This window comes from Papaver somniferum, chromosome 6 (genome assembly GCF_003573695.1).
Source record: "Papaver somniferum cultivar HN1 chromosome 6, ASM357369v1, whole genome shotgun sequence".
NCBI lineage: Eukaryota > Viridiplantae > Streptophyta > Magnoliopsida > Ranunculales > Papaveraceae > Papaver > Papaver somniferum.
In genome coordinates this window covers 61,217-77,010 of record NC_039363.1, presented here as the reverse complement: position 1 = coordinate 77,010, position 15,794 = coordinate 61,217, and the positions used below count along the sequence as shown (strand labels likewise).

At 39.1% G+C, this 15,794-nt stretch overlaps 2 protein-coding genes and 1 pseudogene across 2 annotated transcripts; 1 reads left to right on the top strand and 2 right to left on the bottom strand.

Annotated features, from left to right (window-relative positions):
• The first annotated feature begins 5,890 nt into the window (after positions 1 to 5,890).
• LOC113286512 (putative F-box protein At1g32420) lies at positions 5,891 to 6,808 on the top strand. Its single transcript, XM_026535106.1, has 2 exons — positions 5,891 to 5,930; positions 6,225 to 6,808. The coding sequence occupies exons 1-2, from the start codon at positions 5,891 to 5,893 to the stop codon at positions 6,806 to 6,808; spliced, it is 624 nt and encodes a 207-aa protein (XP_026390891.1).
• A 1,328-nt stretch (positions 6,809 to 8,136) lies between these two features.
• LOC113286610 (pectate lyase-like) lies at positions 8,137 to 10,022 on the bottom strand. The gene is made up of 3 exons (XM_026535171.1): positions 9,687 to 10,022; positions 8,882 to 9,539; positions 8,137 to 8,788 (listed from the first exon to the last, which is right to left on the bottom strand). The coding sequence occupies exons 1-3, from the start codon at positions 9,887 to 9,889 to the stop codon at positions 8,321 to 8,323; spliced, it is 1,329 nt and encodes a 442-aa protein (XP_026390956.1). The 5' UTR covers positions 9,890 to 10,022; the 3' UTR covers positions 8,137 to 8,320.
• A 3,488-nt stretch (positions 10,023 to 13,510) lies between these two features.
• The window catches only part of LOC113286511, a 7,204-nt pseudogene continuing 4,920 nt past the window's right edge, over positions 13,511 to 15,794 (bottom strand).

The following is a 15,794-nucleotide window of genomic DNA, read 5'->3' as shown; positions in this document are numbered from 1 at the left end:
AGTTAGGGTTTCTGAGTAATTTGTGACATGAGTGATTGTAATCCTGATTTTGAAGTGGGGGAGTCTTCTAATTTTTCTCCTACACATGAGTACTTGTATGATGATCTACCAAATCATGATCAAATGGATTATTTGCATGATCCTCACTTTTATTTTCCTCAAACTCAAGATGGATATGGAAGTGATGAATGTCATGAGCCAAATGTAGAATTCAATGACCAAGATGAAGATACGGGAGATGCAAGTAATCAGGTAGACAACTTACGTGGTGAAGATTGTGATTTTCATGCAAATGATCGATTTTTTTTCCACTTTTGCTTCCTAGTATCGACAAGGTCGACGATTGTCGATCGTGCCGACTATAATAATCGGCATTGTTTCTCTTGACGAAACTGCCGCCTTTTCATGAGAAGTATTCTAGTCCGCAAGGTCGAAAATTTGGACCTTGCTGACTATTAGTTTTTTGCACCACAGGAGACGTGATTTGAAACATGCTTAAGACGGCAGTGTTTTGGAAACATCGACCCTGCCGACTGTAGTTTGGTCGGCAATTTGATATTCTTAGACCAAGACGGCTGTTCTTTGGTCGGTGTTGTTTTATGTATCGATCCTGCTGACTATTACAAAGAACCCATCTCCCGAATTATCTTTACCATCAATACCCGTCTTCTTTAACTCCTTACAGTTCAAATCCGCCTTAACCTCTTCCATGGAAATCGTATCCTTCCCATACATTACCGTATCAACAAAGTTATCATAAGATGGTGGTAAGGAACAAAGCAAACCCAATGCTTGGTCTTCATCATCAATTTTGACATCAATATTTGCCGAATCCAATAGAATTTTATTATAATCATCAATATGATCTATAATAGACATTGCTTCATGCGTTCTAAGAGTATGTAATTTCTTCTTAAGATAAAGACGATTAGTCACGGATTTAGTCATGTACCTTTTCTCCAACTTGTTCCATAGCCTGTCCGGTGTCATTTCCGTCGCAACTTCTCTCAAGACCTCATTGCTTAAACACAACAAAATTAATCCATGTGCTTTCTCCATGAGATCTTCTTTTTCATCATCCGTCAATGTTGTTGCTAGAGCCGTTTTCCTTTTCAAAGTTTTCACCAAATCTTGTTGTACCAAAACAACCTTCATCTTTAGCCTCCATAGATTGAAATCATTCCTTCCATCAAACTTCTGAATCTCATACCTTCCCGCCATTGTAGATCGCTTCTACCCCGGAGCTCTGATACCTATTTTTTGTAATCAATGGCTCTAGCTAGCACAATCAATTGAGATATGAAAATGGAAATGAAATCAATCAAACAAGCTCACATACAAACAAGGATTTATAGTGGTTCGATCAAGATGATCTACATCCAGTTGCAAAGACGACAAAATGATTCCACTATGTTGATCAAACAAGTTTACAAGGTTTCCCCCAAATCCCCTCTCAAGAACATAGCCTCCTTTGTGCCTCACACTCTCTCAAGAATTACATTAATTTCTCTCTCTATTATAAATCCTAACCCCCTTTTTATAGGGGTGTAAATAATACCCGAAAATACTCGGCCTGCCTGTATCCGCCCGAGCCCGCCTGTACCCGAAGTAGCCCAAAGCGTGTTATGGCCCGTCATGGACCACCCGGCCCGGCCTGGATTAAATTATTGGGCGGTCTCGGGCTTTGCGATTAATTATGATGCCCGGCCTGATACCCGGCCTGGTGCCTGGCCTGAAAGCCTTCTATGTGCCATTAATCATTTAATATCCTCTTAAAAAGACTTAAAAGTTACAATTTTATAATTGTCAATTTTGTGTCAAGAAAAATAAAATATATAATTGTTTTTACTTATAATTAACCTTTTCAAAACATTAATGGTAATATATTTTCTTATTAGAAAGTTTATTGTACTCTAATTAATTATTTATTATAGGCTAAAATTAAAAATTTATCAGTGTAATTTAAATATAAAATAATACTATCACTTACGATATGCGATGTTGGAAAGGAAAGGATATTGTATTTAATACCGTTCATTTGAAAATTTAAAATTAAAAAAAAAATAGTGACTTGTCCGGCCCGATCTGGCCTGCCCGTATAAAAAGCGGGCTTTGGGCGGTCTTGGGTAGCAAATTATCTACTTGTGCCCGGCCTATCCGGCCTGAATTTGTTTACGGGCTCACAAATATTAAGCCTGGCCTGCCCGGCCTGTCTTAGTTTTTGGATCGGGCGGCCCGTCCTGCTCGAATTTACACCCCTACCTTTTTATACTTGACCTAGGTTTACAAAAAAGAATAATGGACTGATGGGACAAAATATTGGATCAGGCACATACAAGATTAATACCTGTAATCAAGCCATAATACAACAAGAATAAATCGTAAATGTATATCATTTGTTAGATAAATTCATTCGGAAACAAAATGAAATGAATAATCTCTAGCTGAATTCATCTAACAAAGTTGATATAATTTACTCTCTTGGCATGCATATATATATATGCCTTTTCTGTTTTATCCAGATTTAAAAGCAAATATATGTTTATTGAGTAACTAGAAAAAGTGTTTACAAGAAACTGTTTGGGAGTCTAGCAATAAACTGAGCCCCAACGCTTAACCTTTTATAACCTAATCTTTATCTAACAAATTCATCTCTTATAACCTAAACTTCCTATTAGCAAAATATTTTTTTCCTTCTCTACTGCTGTTCTACACCGATCTCTACGTATAGTGCAACCTATTGCAACAGAAAAACGGTCAATGAACCTTTTTTTCGAACAAGAAGGTTATACTAATGAAAAAAAGACCATTTACAAAGAGTAAGGGTCAGAACAAGTCGTAAGCCAATACAAAAATCATTACAGAGCCATAATGACCATTACGCAGACATAAAAAGTTCCCAGTCACTCCAGAAGTAGCTGAGATTAATGAACTTAAAAGTTTCAATGAACCTATACCAATTTTGGTAGTCGAAGCGCCCCAAACTGAACGACACTGTAACGTAAACAACAGTCAGTGTGGTGCTGATCTAGATACTGAGACCAAACTAGTTATTGACTGTTTGTCCATTATCATAAACTCAAATAGAAATTATTGTTAGACCGTCCGTGTGGTACGGTCAGCGTGGTACGGACTATGGAGTATCCAGAACACCGTTCTCGCTCACAACCAAACCCAAAAGTGAAACCCTGTCTTTCTCGGGAAACGTGGCCCACCGAAGGTGAGTGTGAGCAGCTTTTCGAATTTCGATAGTTTATCAAATAAGACAACATAAAACTATACATAAATCGGTTTTTAGATGCTAAAATGTGTATCAAGTATAATAAGGTTCCATCTAGTGCTTTATCATGTTTTCATCATTTTATGGTGAGGATACATGACCCATGTTAGCCAACATTACTAATAGGTACAAAATTTCCTTGGAGATGTACCAAAATACGTAAAACAAGATATCTATTGGCTTTTGATTGGTGCACCCACAAACAGATTGATACCTCCGTTACAAGCCATTATACTAACTTTTATAAGGGCTTTTATTACAGATAATCTGTACAGTCATTCTCTATTTGTATTTTGGTTTGCAGCTGGTCCTAATTCTACATGAAATCACCAGATAGGTGCCTCAATAGGGTAAGATATCCAAATGGGAAGTTAAAAGAAAATCGAAAAATTGAAAATATGTTTATCTATCAATTTTCACAACAGTTAACGATGATTATTTCTACTTTATTGAAAAAGAAAATACAACAAACCGGAGGAGACATAGTGCCTAACCTCAAGAAATTGAAAAGTAAAAAAGCTTTCATCCAAACCAAAGAATGGCGTTTTATGTATAACTTACTACATTTATTTCTTTTGCTAATCAAATATCATAAGAAATCCGTAAAATTCGTATGATAATAAATCTCTAGTAAAATGAACAAGGAAAAGTCGTTGTCTCTTGGTCCGAGAGCCAGAATAGCCAACCCATAACTACCCGTTACACTGGGACCCATAAAAAATGTGGAAATCAAGAGAAAATGAATGGAAAAGTTCTTTCCACTGTGAGGTAGCCCTCTCTTTTTACAACTATACCCTTAAAAGGTGAAAATACCTAAACACTATTCACCAACATTGTACACTATTCATACCCTGCATAACTAGATGTATACATATTTATAGCTATGCACAACTCTTGAACCTATGCACTACATAAGTAACCTGACAATGAGACTAATATTTCAACACTCCCTCAAGCGGGTGTGTAGATAGATATCTAACATACCAAGCTTGTCAATGAAAGAGTTGAATGGTCGACTTGGAACTCCCTTTGTCAAAATATATGCAATCTGATTTTCAGTTCTTACAAAAGGAGTGCTGATGACCCCTTCATCTAATTTCTCTTTGATGAAATGTTTGTCCACTTCCACATGCTTGGTTATGTCATGTTGGACTGGATTGTGAGCAATGATGATGGCAGCCTTGTTATCGCAATGCTACTTGATTAGACCTTTAGGATTGGAACCAATTTCTGCCAATAATATTCTTAACCATAATAAGTCACATATCCCATGAGCCATAGACCTAAACACTGCTTCTGCGCTAGATCTGGCTACGACTGATTGTTTCTTGCTGCTCCAAGTTAGTAGGTTTCCTCCCATAAATGAGAAACATCCGGAGGTAGATCTACGATTAATCACTAACCTTCCCAATCTGCATTTGTGTATGCTTCAACCTCCGTGTGGTTATTCTGAGAAAATAGCAACCCTTTTGCTGGTGCAGACTTTAGGTAGCGAAATATACGATACACCGTGTCCATATGTGTCTCTCGTGGAGCATGCATAAACTGTCTTACAACACTCACAGAGTATGCAGTATCAGGACGATTGTGAGAAAGGTAAATCAGTCTTCCCACTAACCTTTGATATCTTTCTTTATTCACCGGAATGCCGTCAGTGTCTTCTCCAAGCTTCTGATTTGGTTCAATTGGCGTATCAATATGCTTGCATCCTAACATCCATGTCTCACCTAGAAGATCTAGGAAATATTTCCTTTGAGAGATGTAGATACCCTTTTTTGATCTTGCCACTTCAATTCCTAGGAAGTAGCATAACTCTCCTAGGTCTTTTATCTCAAATTCTTTGGCCAAGTAAGATTTTACCTTTCCCGTTTCTTCCACATCATCACCTGTCATTATAATATCATCCACATAGAAAATAAGCATGGTGAGTTTTCCGTTCCTGGAACGTTTGAGGAATAAGATATGATCTGCCTGACTTTGTCGAAATCCATATCTCCTCATACTTTGGGTAAACCTTCCAAACCATGCCCTAGGAGACTGCTTCAAACCATACAAAGATTTTTTTAACTTGCATACTTTTCCTTCATTAGCGGCTGTTTGAAATCCAGGAGGAATGTCCATGTACACTTCCTCTTCCAAATCACCATTAAGAAAAGCATTCTTTACATCAAATTGTTGAAGTGGCCAATTCTTGTTTGCTTCCAAGGATAACAAGACACGAATAGTGTTCATTTTAGCAACAAGAGAAAAGGTTTCTTGATAGTCAATTCCACAAGTCTGAGTATATCCCTTGACTACTAACCTTGGTTTTTATCTTTCTATAGTTCCATCAGATTTATACTTCACAATGAATATCCACTTGTAACCGACTGTCTTGTTTCCTATTGGTAGTACAACTTCAAACCATATGAAGTTCTCTTTCAGAGCTTTCTTTTCTTCTACTAGGGATTGCTTCCACTTTGGATCAGCAAGAACGTATTCAACCCTTGTAGGAATTGTACCACAACTTATTTGCAAACGCGGCATAAGTGGATGACAGACGATGAGCCACTGAATCCCTTGTAGGAATTGTACCAGAAGACAACTTATTTGGAAACGCGGCATAAGTGGATGACAGACGATGAGCCACTGAATCAGTACCAGAAAGCAAGTTGGTTTGTAAGACATGGAACAAGCTCATTCATCGTCCATCATTTCTCAAAATGCACTTAGCTCGTCTCAATCATCCTGATTCACCCGATTTCGGTAAGTTAAGACTATGTTGTGAAAGGCGAGCGTTGGACCAGCGCCTAGGCAAAAAAGAGGCCTGGGCGTCAATGTATGCTTGCTGCTGTTGTTTTGGAATTTTCTGGCGCTCGCCTAGGGTGCCCTAGGCGCTAGGCGCTCGGCTTGGCGCCTCGCCTTGCCCAGCGCCTTTTACAACATAGTGTATTATGGAAAATAGATGATTCTATTGATGATTATGATTATAATAAACGTATTTACTATTTCGAATATGATGATAATGAGGATTGGAATTATGTTAAACCCTTTCACAGAAAGATCACTTTAGAAACTCCATGCTGTGAAGCTTACATCTTAATTGGTTCGTTTAATGGTTTGATATGTATTTATGGATCTCGACCTACTATTCCTGATGCTTCTGGCCCTGCTATTATTTTTAACCCGGTGACAAAAGAATTCATTGTACTGCCAGATTTTGACTGCTATCCCGAATATGACATAAAAGGTGAAAATTCACGTCGATGTTATCATTTGGCATGTGGATTTGGTTACCTTGCCGGAACAAATGAGTACAAAGTTGTCCGGATATGTGATTATGCTGGAGAACCTAAGGTTGTCGAGGTGGAGGTGTACACTGTTGGAAGCGGTAAGGGATGGAGACGTGTTGGAAAGTTCGATTTTGGTTTTCGATTTAACCCACATTGGGAGCATACGCATGGTGTGTTTCTGAATGAAGCTCTTTATTGGAAAAATACTGATGGAGGAATGATTGTGGTTTTCGATCTGGCTGGTGAAAAATACTGATGGGGAAGACCTATGGCAAACAGATGCATTATGTGCAAATTGGATGGCGAGACGACGAACCAACTTTTGTTTCATTGTTCAGTGGCTACTAAGATATGGAATTTCTTCTACAATGCATTTGGAGTTTATTGGGCACAAGGGGAAGCTGTTCAAATGGCGTTTCTCAAAAGCAAGACCAATGTTTTCTCGACAGAAGGAAATTTTAAGTGGGATGTCCTACCTTTCGCCATCTGCTGGTATATGGAAAGAAAGAAACTTGCGTACCTCCGAAGGAAAAGAGTTGATAACTGATAGGATTATTCAAGAGATTAAAGCTACAGTTTTGTATTGGGCTATCCCGTTTAAAGCTTTGGAGGGAATCCACTTCGAGGACCTTATGTGCAGATGGGAAGCTATTGTGAGAGAGTGAGGGATAGGAGTGGGATTGGGGTTGTGTTAGCACACTTTGGCCCAAATACTAAGGTCTGTGTTTTTTTTTTCTCTTTGTCATTCTTTATTCTTTATCTTCTAATTTATATATATCTATTTTTTCCGATCAAAAAAAAAAAGATCTGGCTGGTGAAAGGTTTCGTGAGCCTAATCCACCACCTCCTATGCTAATGGACGCTGATGATAACGAGGATGCTGATGATTTTCTTGTGATAGGGGTTTCTGGTGGTGGGATTTTATATTACGCTATTTGTCAATTCGTAGATGGACAAGATTTTGATGAAGTATGGTTGTTCATGAAAAAGAATGATAATCTTGAAACGGAGGAACACCAGTCATGGGGTTGGGTTAAAGTTACAAGTCTTGACCAAAGAGTGCCCTTTGCCTTTTTAGAGGGAGGCACCGTTATACGTTACGACCAAGGCAATCTTAAAGTATTTGTTCCTGAAACTTAAACCTGGGAGAGCAGCTACATGACTTTTAGTGATATATGTCGTCAAGTGTTTCCACACCAGCATACTTTGGTTTCGTTGAAACAATTAGGAGAAGAAGATGCGGAAATATTGGAACCACAGGGAAATGAGGAGACAGATAGCAGTGAATTCGATAGCGATTAGCGAACAAGCAACTATTCGAAACTGGTAATCTTCTTTTGGCTTTTTGAAGTTATATTCATATGCTTAAATATTTAGATTGGTTTCATTTTGTGAGGGACCTCTTTACGAACCTAAAACAATCGATCGACAACTCTTAATCAATATTTGTTAGCTTATTGATTTATCGATTGTTACTTGTTTTCTGTTTCTTTCATTTTCTTTTCTTCCTAGGTTTTGGCCTAGTCTCTTCATACTGTTCTCATTCATTTGATAAAACTTCCTCGTGAACTTTGCATAAGAAAATGAAAAATATAGGTATAACTTCAATTTACTAAGCGTAATATATACATATAAAAAATAAATTGATTTTCTCTATTTGTCATCAAATGACCAGCACAATCCAATACAAAGAACAAAATATACCGCCTCCTCTATCTTTCTCTGTATGCTCTTTTCATCTCTCTCACTCTCCATTGTTTGTAATTTTTTAGCAAGGTTTACCAACAAAACAGTTTATGGCACCTGCGAAACGTGTTAGTCTGGTCACGAATGTACCAGGTTTAGAACTGATCATATCTTGCTTTGAATAAGGCAAGGATGGAGTTATGTCGCCAGATTCAACAAAGAATGCACCGTTCATCATCAAATCATTTTGTGACCTCCATGTCCATTGCTTCCACACGTCCTCTGTTGCGAAAACCCTATGAGTCACCTCCTTAGCATTTGTATCAGGAGGAGCAATGAATCTGTTACCCTGGCTGATGATGGTAGGATTGCGACTACCACCAATGGCATACATAAGCCAGTGAGTGTAATCATTGTTTAGGACATGGAAAAATCCAAACCTGCACCTTGGCATTCTCTGCACTAAACCCCTTCCAAAGTGGTTAAACGCGATTGTAACTTGCATTATTGTATCGTTAGAGTAGCCGTCACTTGCACCGAACAACATCACCTGTATGCAGAAAAATAACCATCACTATGAGTGTAGAACATTGATGTAGTAAAATACTTGTGTGTTTTGGCACTTTGAAATTTTTTCATTTACCTCATTGTGATCTGTCATGTGGTTGTTCGAGATAGTAATAGCCGTGGATCCCATAATGGCATCTACTATTCCATCCTTGCAGTTGGACATGGAGTTATGATCGATCCAAATGTGCGACGATCCAAAGATAGAGATACCGTCTCCATCACTAGCTGTTCTGAATCCATAATGATCAAGTGAGTCCCTAATTAAGCCACCGCTTCCTGGATGAATGTCATGGATGTGAAGACCATGAATGATGACGTTCCTCACAAACTGCATAGTAAGGCCTGCACCGCCTGTGATATGAACATTTGCTCCACGACCGTCAATTGTCTTGTCGCTTGCTATCATAAGCTCTTCGCTCAGCCTGATAACCATACTTCTTGCGAAAATGATCCAGAGTGGCTGAGTTTGGATTACACCGTATCTCAATGTTCCTGGCTTGGGGTTCACCAAGTCATTATCAGATGGATCAGTGACTACGTAGAATTTCCCTCTCTTTCCACCTCTAGTGTGTCGGCCAAAACCAAGGACACAATCGGCTAACCTCTTACGGTCATTTGCCCAATCTGCCCTGCACCTCCAGCAACGGTCAATAGGGTTCGTTGCTAAACATGGACCATGATACTTTCCTAACTTTCTTTCTATCTTTGTGCTGTTACGCCCCGCAAACACTCTGTACAAAAAAAAAGTCACCCTTAAAATTCACAGAAATTCATTTCCTTGGCGAAAAATCGATTATCATTCCTAGAACAAAAAACACAGCATATTCTGCTATCATTGCTGCGCAAAAAAGAAGCTGCAACCTATAAGAAAATCTTACTTATGCACGTGATCGTTAACATGGTTGACAGTTTCGATGGGATTCTGAACATAAGCATGGTTCCGATTATACTCCGCAGCGTCCTCAGCTTGTTTTCTTACATACGGGTCAAAATGGCCGATATTAGCCTGTAAATTTGGAATAACTGCAGCAAATGAGAAGAAAAACAAAAGTAATAAAGTAGAATTCATGTTTTTCTTCATCTTCTTTCTTTTCTTTTTTTTTTTTGTCTCCCAAGAGGGATGAACCAAATTTATGAACAAAAAAACCTTAATTATGTATAAGGGTCATGTTTGGTTTATTGGTTCACTTGCCCTGCTAGAGAGTGTAAAGCCGTTGAATTCATGCAACTATAAATAAGAGAAAGATTTGTTTACAAATTATAGACAAGAAAAGAATTGACAGAGAAAACAGGCGAAGAGAGAGTTAAACCATTTGAAAATAACGGTCTGGTTTCTAATTAGGTACTTATGCTTTGTTTGGCTATTCAACAACTTATTACCGAGATTGAATCATTCAAAGGATATTAGAAAGAGGTTGACCCCCAATACTGATCAGGTAGTGCAGTTGAATCAAAAACGGTCGAGCAAAATGTTCTCCAATAGCCATTTACATATATATCTATGTTGTAAAAGGCGTGCGCCTTTGGCGCTTTAGGTCTTTAGCCCATTGCACAGCATGCTTTAATCCCACACACTCTGCCTGTTCTGCACTCCAGATTTCATTCAAATGGATGCGCCTTGCTGCCTGTTGAGCACCTGCAAAATTAATTATTATTAGACCAACACCACCTGAAAGAGAATCAGAACTAAAAGAGCCATCACAGTTCAAGGTCAGAAAGTTAGGAGGAGGAGAGATCCAATGCACATTATTGCGTGACACTTTATGAGAAGAATGAGAGATGTTATCCATCTTGCTTAAGTGTTCTTCTATACAGAATTTGCATTTCTGTATAATAGTTTCAGGGCTAGAAGTACTGTGCTGAAAGACTTTCTCACATCTTTCAGTCCATAAACTCCAAGCAATGATAGCTCTCTTAACAATCTCCTTCTCCGTAATTGCCCCATTAAGTAAACTATCAAACCAGCTACAGATCCAATCCGATAAGGAGATAGTACTGTTTGTTGTCCAGCCAATGACAGAAAACCACACTGCTCTTGAGAAATACAGTACATGGTTATGATTCTATTTGCAATTAGTGGGATTTTTTTTGTTGGCAGCACCCGATAGTATCAGGCGACTTGTAACGTGTATCATGTATTCCTCACTTTTTCCTATATAAACCGGATAACCATAGTATGTTTTTTTTTTTTGCTCAACCATTTTGGAAATGAAAAAAGAAAAGAAGGATAACCATATCTATGTCAGCAGGAGTGGTGCTGTTTTTTCGACTTGAGTTGGAAAATATTTATGCTTCGAGGGTATCCGGTATTGTGCCTTCAAAGGTGATGCTATTTTACTTGTAGGATGTTGCTGCAAAGACGATATCATTTCGTACTGTTTATCTGCATTCTTCCTGCTAATGGAGTTGTTTCTAATGTTATTATAAGCCAGCCAACCGGGTGCTTAACTTGTTTGTTTCGCGTTGTTGTTTGGGTATCTGGTTCCAGTAACATTTCATGTCATCTTGGCAATTTCTTGGTTTTTCATGGTTCAGGAATAGCTTTCATGTGTTTCTGTCTCATTTGAAAAGATGGTCTTGGTTTATGCAGGGCAGTTTCGAAATATTTTCTTTAACAATAGTTTGAGTGGAGTACACAGCGGAACTGGTGGTCTAACTGGCTGGTCCGTTATCTAGCTTCATGCAAAGTCCAAGTAAGACATTACGTAGTTACATCCGATGATTTGTGAAAAATGCTAGTAGTATATATTTGGAGTTCTGGAGAAGGAATGATTTTGGGAGAAAATAATTGAGAGAAAGTCTAGAGCGTTTTTGAGGCGATTTTTCAACAGCGTGGACTAAAGTCTAGGGTTTTAATTGCTCCACTAATTTCAGGTAATTTCTATATCAGATTTTTGTTTATTGATCTAATTTTAATGATGGGTGGTTAGTTTTTTTCATAAATTCATCAGTCAATTCTGCCACTGATGGGTTTTGGCGCTCCAAAGTTAGTAACTTTAGACCTAGAAGAATGGGAACCTTGATTGACCTTACATCTCTTCCTGAAGCAAGTAAACATGGTGATGATACTGCAATAATGATTCCTGATGAATTAATTTGGATGAATGGAAGTTTAGTCTTATAGGCAGGTTGGATTTCCAGAAATTGAAAGTAAAGCTTGCTGATAAGGTTTTGAAAAATCAATGGAAGTTAAAAGGAAGTTCTCAATTGATTATTTTGTCATCAAACTTGATAACGAAGATGATCAGAAAATAATTTGGAGTGGTGGTTTATGGAAGGTGGAGAATCAGATCCTAATAGAATATGGATTGGCACAAAGTATGGGGGATTTTTTCAAGCCATTAAAATTCCTAAGGTCCCAAAATTCTGTGGGCATTGTAAGCTTGTAGGACACATGGAATCTGAATGCGGAGTTAGTAGTCAGAATAAGCCAGAAGAAGGGGAAATTGTAGATGAAGGTATGAAATTCAGAAAGAAAGGTAAAAACAAAGGCAAAGAGGAGAGAGCTTTTGCTGGTACTTCTTCTAGTACTAAAGATGATCTTGTCAACGAGAACAGGACGGTGGATGCTAGCATTCCGGTTGTTACCAATGAAGTTGGAATCAAGTTATCTAAAGCTTTTCATGCTATTAATGACATGAAGGATGACGGTTCAATCAAAGATATGCCTACGCCAATGGAATTAACCAAGGCTCTTGAGATTGTCTCAAGTGCCCCCTCCTGCGACAATTCTGTTAAAGGGTTTTCAAATAATGTCAACAAAGAGAAATTAGTGACTTATCAAAAGAGAAAGTTAAGAAAAGGTAAAGCTGGGAAAGGCCGCATGGGGTTTCCGTCTTCAAAGAAAGATCAGAAAGGTATGTTGAATAGTCTTGCTGCCGATCATAAAGATCTTAACATAGTGGAAGAATAATGCTGAGTCTTTCTTTGCATTAACTTGTGCTAAATGGTGGATCGTAAATCGCTTTTGGTTCAAGGCAGTGGTTACTTGAGTTTGATGTTTCTTGTCCATCCTTGTTATGCTATTTTCTTTAGTTTTTGTTTTTGCTTGGGGCTTTAAGCTCTCCTTTAGTTGTAATCGCTTGCACACGGCTTGTGTGTTTTCAATATTATCAAGTTTGCCGATCAAAAAAAAAAAAGAAAAAATTTGGAGTTTTGGGTCTGAAGGGTATTTTAGTAAATAACAAAAATAGTGACCGGAACTGCGATACCAGTATTCCGGAAATGCTCATGACCTTTCCCATAATGGCGGCACGGTTTTTCAAACAATCCGTGAAGTATAGTTAGTTTATAGCATATCTGGATATACAGAAGTGAGTAATAGTTCTCCAATGTCAGTTTATATAGCACTTGTAATATGATGGTCAAAACTATTTCCAACCTAACAACCAGAGCATTGTGTTACTTGCTTTTCTCAACTACCGTATGATGGTCTTTCATGAAATCTGGAGTTACACATTTCTGATCAATCTCGAATTATAGATAGAACTGGCTTCGTTTACCCCAACTGTGCTTGGTTTTCAGACAGGCACATATAAAAGAGTCGGAATGCATTTCTTAGGCAGTGGAGTAAGCCAAAAAGAAGTTTATTCACTATGTCAAGTTCACTCCAGGGTGACTGTAAAAGCTCACACCCTCTCAATGTCATATAATTGCATCAGCAATTTCAAAAGTAAGAAGAAAAACAAAATCCCAACATTCCCTACTTCCTGCAAATCTTTCCAGCTCTATTTTTTCCTATCTGCCTCTTCCGGTTGCTCTTTGGCCCCGTAACCTTAGTGACATCCTCCATCTCCTTTACAACCTTAGCTGGGATATCGGCCTTGGCCTTAGTCTTTGGCCCCATCTGTTGACGAATCTTAGACATTGCCTTGTTTGCGATATCAAGTTTGGCCTTGATCTCGTCAACATTATCTCCTGCAGATGCATGTCTGAGGTCAGATATGGCATCCTCCATCTCCTTTACAACCTCAGCTGGGATCTTCTCCTGGCATTCGCTCAAGCTCTTGTTCATGCTGCAGACGCTGGTATCTGCAATGTTCTTAATGTCCATCAACGACTTCCTTTCTTGAACCTTTTCAGCATCTGAGACCATCTCCTCAATTTCACTCTCCAAGAGGCCTCCACATGACTTGACGGTGACCTGTTGTCTTTTACCAGATGGCATGTCTCTGGCAGATACAGTTACAATGCCGTTGACATCAATCTGGAAAGTGACTTCAATCTGTGGTAACCCTCTGGGTGCGGGGGGGATGCCCGTAATCACAAATTCACCTAGTAAAATGTTGTCAGAAGCCATCTCGTTCTCTCCTTGCAGTACACGAACACCAACTTGCGTCTGATTTTCAGCTGTAGTGGAAAATTTCTGCATCCAATGCAACCATATATACAAGATAAGTTGCAGAAGATGGAAGAACAAAAATTGAACATCTTGATGAAAAGAACTACATACTAACCTGACTCCTCTTAGTTGGAATGGTCGTGTTCTTGTTTATCAACCTATTAAAAATACCACTGAGAGTCTCAGTACAGCCGAGTGACAGAGGAGTTATGTCTACAAACACGATATCTTTGACAACTCCACGTAAGATATCGCCCTGGATGGCAGCACCCATAGCAACTGCCTCCTCAGGATGCACCCCTTTAGCTCGCCTCTTGCCAAAGATCTCAGACACTACTTCTTGGACTTTAGGAACTCTGGTCATGCCTCCAACGAGAAGAACCTCCTCAATGTCTTCCTTCCACACATCAGAATCTTTCAAACACCTCCTTCATTGTCTCCTTATTCTTTCAATCAAATGATTCACAAGCGACTCAAACTTGGACCGAGTCATGATGATGTTGAAGTCCTTATGAGCTGTGATGCAGGGCACGACGATCTCAGTCTGTGAAGCAGATGACAGTTTAATTTTATCTCTCTCAGCTGCCTCTCTGAGCCTCTGCAGAGCCAACATATCATTAGACAATTCAATGGATTCAGTCCTCTTGAACTCGCTGACAAAGTGCTCCAACAGGGTGTTGTCAAAACCTGTCCACCCAAGAATGTATCACCATTGGTAGCTTTTACCTGTGCATAGCAGAGTCGGTTATTAATAGCTAAGGAAAAGTCGTATAGCATAAACAATAGAAGTCGCGTGTTTACCTCAAAAACACCGGTGGAAATCTCAAGGATAGAAACATGGAAGGTTCCACCACCAAGATCAAACACTGCTACCAGTCCCATGACTCCCATCTTCTTGTTAAACGCATAAGAAAGAGCGGCTGAAGTTGACTCGTTGATGATGCTCTGGACATCTAAGCCAGCAATTGTCCCTGCATCCTTTTTAGCTCGTCTCTGTGAATCATTGAAGTACGCAGGAACTGAAATCACAGCTTTGGAGACACCTTTGATAAGATAGGCCTCGGCGATCTCCTTCATTTGGGTTAGCAGGAAAGCACCAATTTGGCTGGGAGAGTATGCATTTCCATTAGCGTCAACCCATGCATCGCCATTTGGTGAATTGACAATCTTGTAAGGAACCTTGTTCATCTTATTCAGTGTCTGGCCATCATCATACCGTCTACCAATCAGACGCTTTATACCGAAAATGATGTTGGTGGGGTCAGTCATTGCATGCTGCTTGGCTGGAACCCCCAGCAGCTTCTCCCTTAGAGTTGAAGGAGACAACTGAAGGTGTGGTCTGCGCTCCCTCCGAGTTCTGAATGACCTTGGCCTTCTGCACATGCATAAGACAACCATTAGTGAAACACAAAAACAGAACCTTGCGAGAAGACAAAAAAGCAAAAGTTAATTAGATGTGAACCAACTTGCAAAATATGTATACTTACATTTCTCTCCATAACCGCTACACACAGTTTGGAAGTACCCAGATCAATACCGATCACGTCAACACCATTCTCGCTCTTCGACAGTGGATAGTATGCTTCCAAATTGATACAGCCCAATCCAGAATTGATTCCAGTCATGGCAAGCCTCATGTATCCCC

Coding starts and splice junctions, on each gene's coding strand:
- LOC113286512 (XM_026535106.1), top strand. CDS start 5,891: ATGACAGACGATGAGCCACTGAATCAGTACCAGAAAGCAA. Junction 5,931..6,224: donor GAATCAGTACCAGAAAGCAA/GTTGGTTTGTAA, acceptor TATGGAAAATAG/ATGATTCTATTGATGATTAT.
- LOC113286610 (XM_026535171.1), bottom strand. CDS start 9,889: ATGAAGAAAAACATGAATTCTACTTTATTACTTTTGTTTTTCTTCTCA. Junction 9,540..9,686: donor GTTAACGATCACGTGCATAA/GTAAGATTTTCT, acceptor TTTTTTGTACAG/AGTGTTTGCGGGGCGTAACA. Junction 8,789..8,881: donor ACATGACAGATCACAATGAG/GTAAATGAAAAA, acceptor TTCTGCATACAG/GTGATGTTGTTCGGTGCAAG.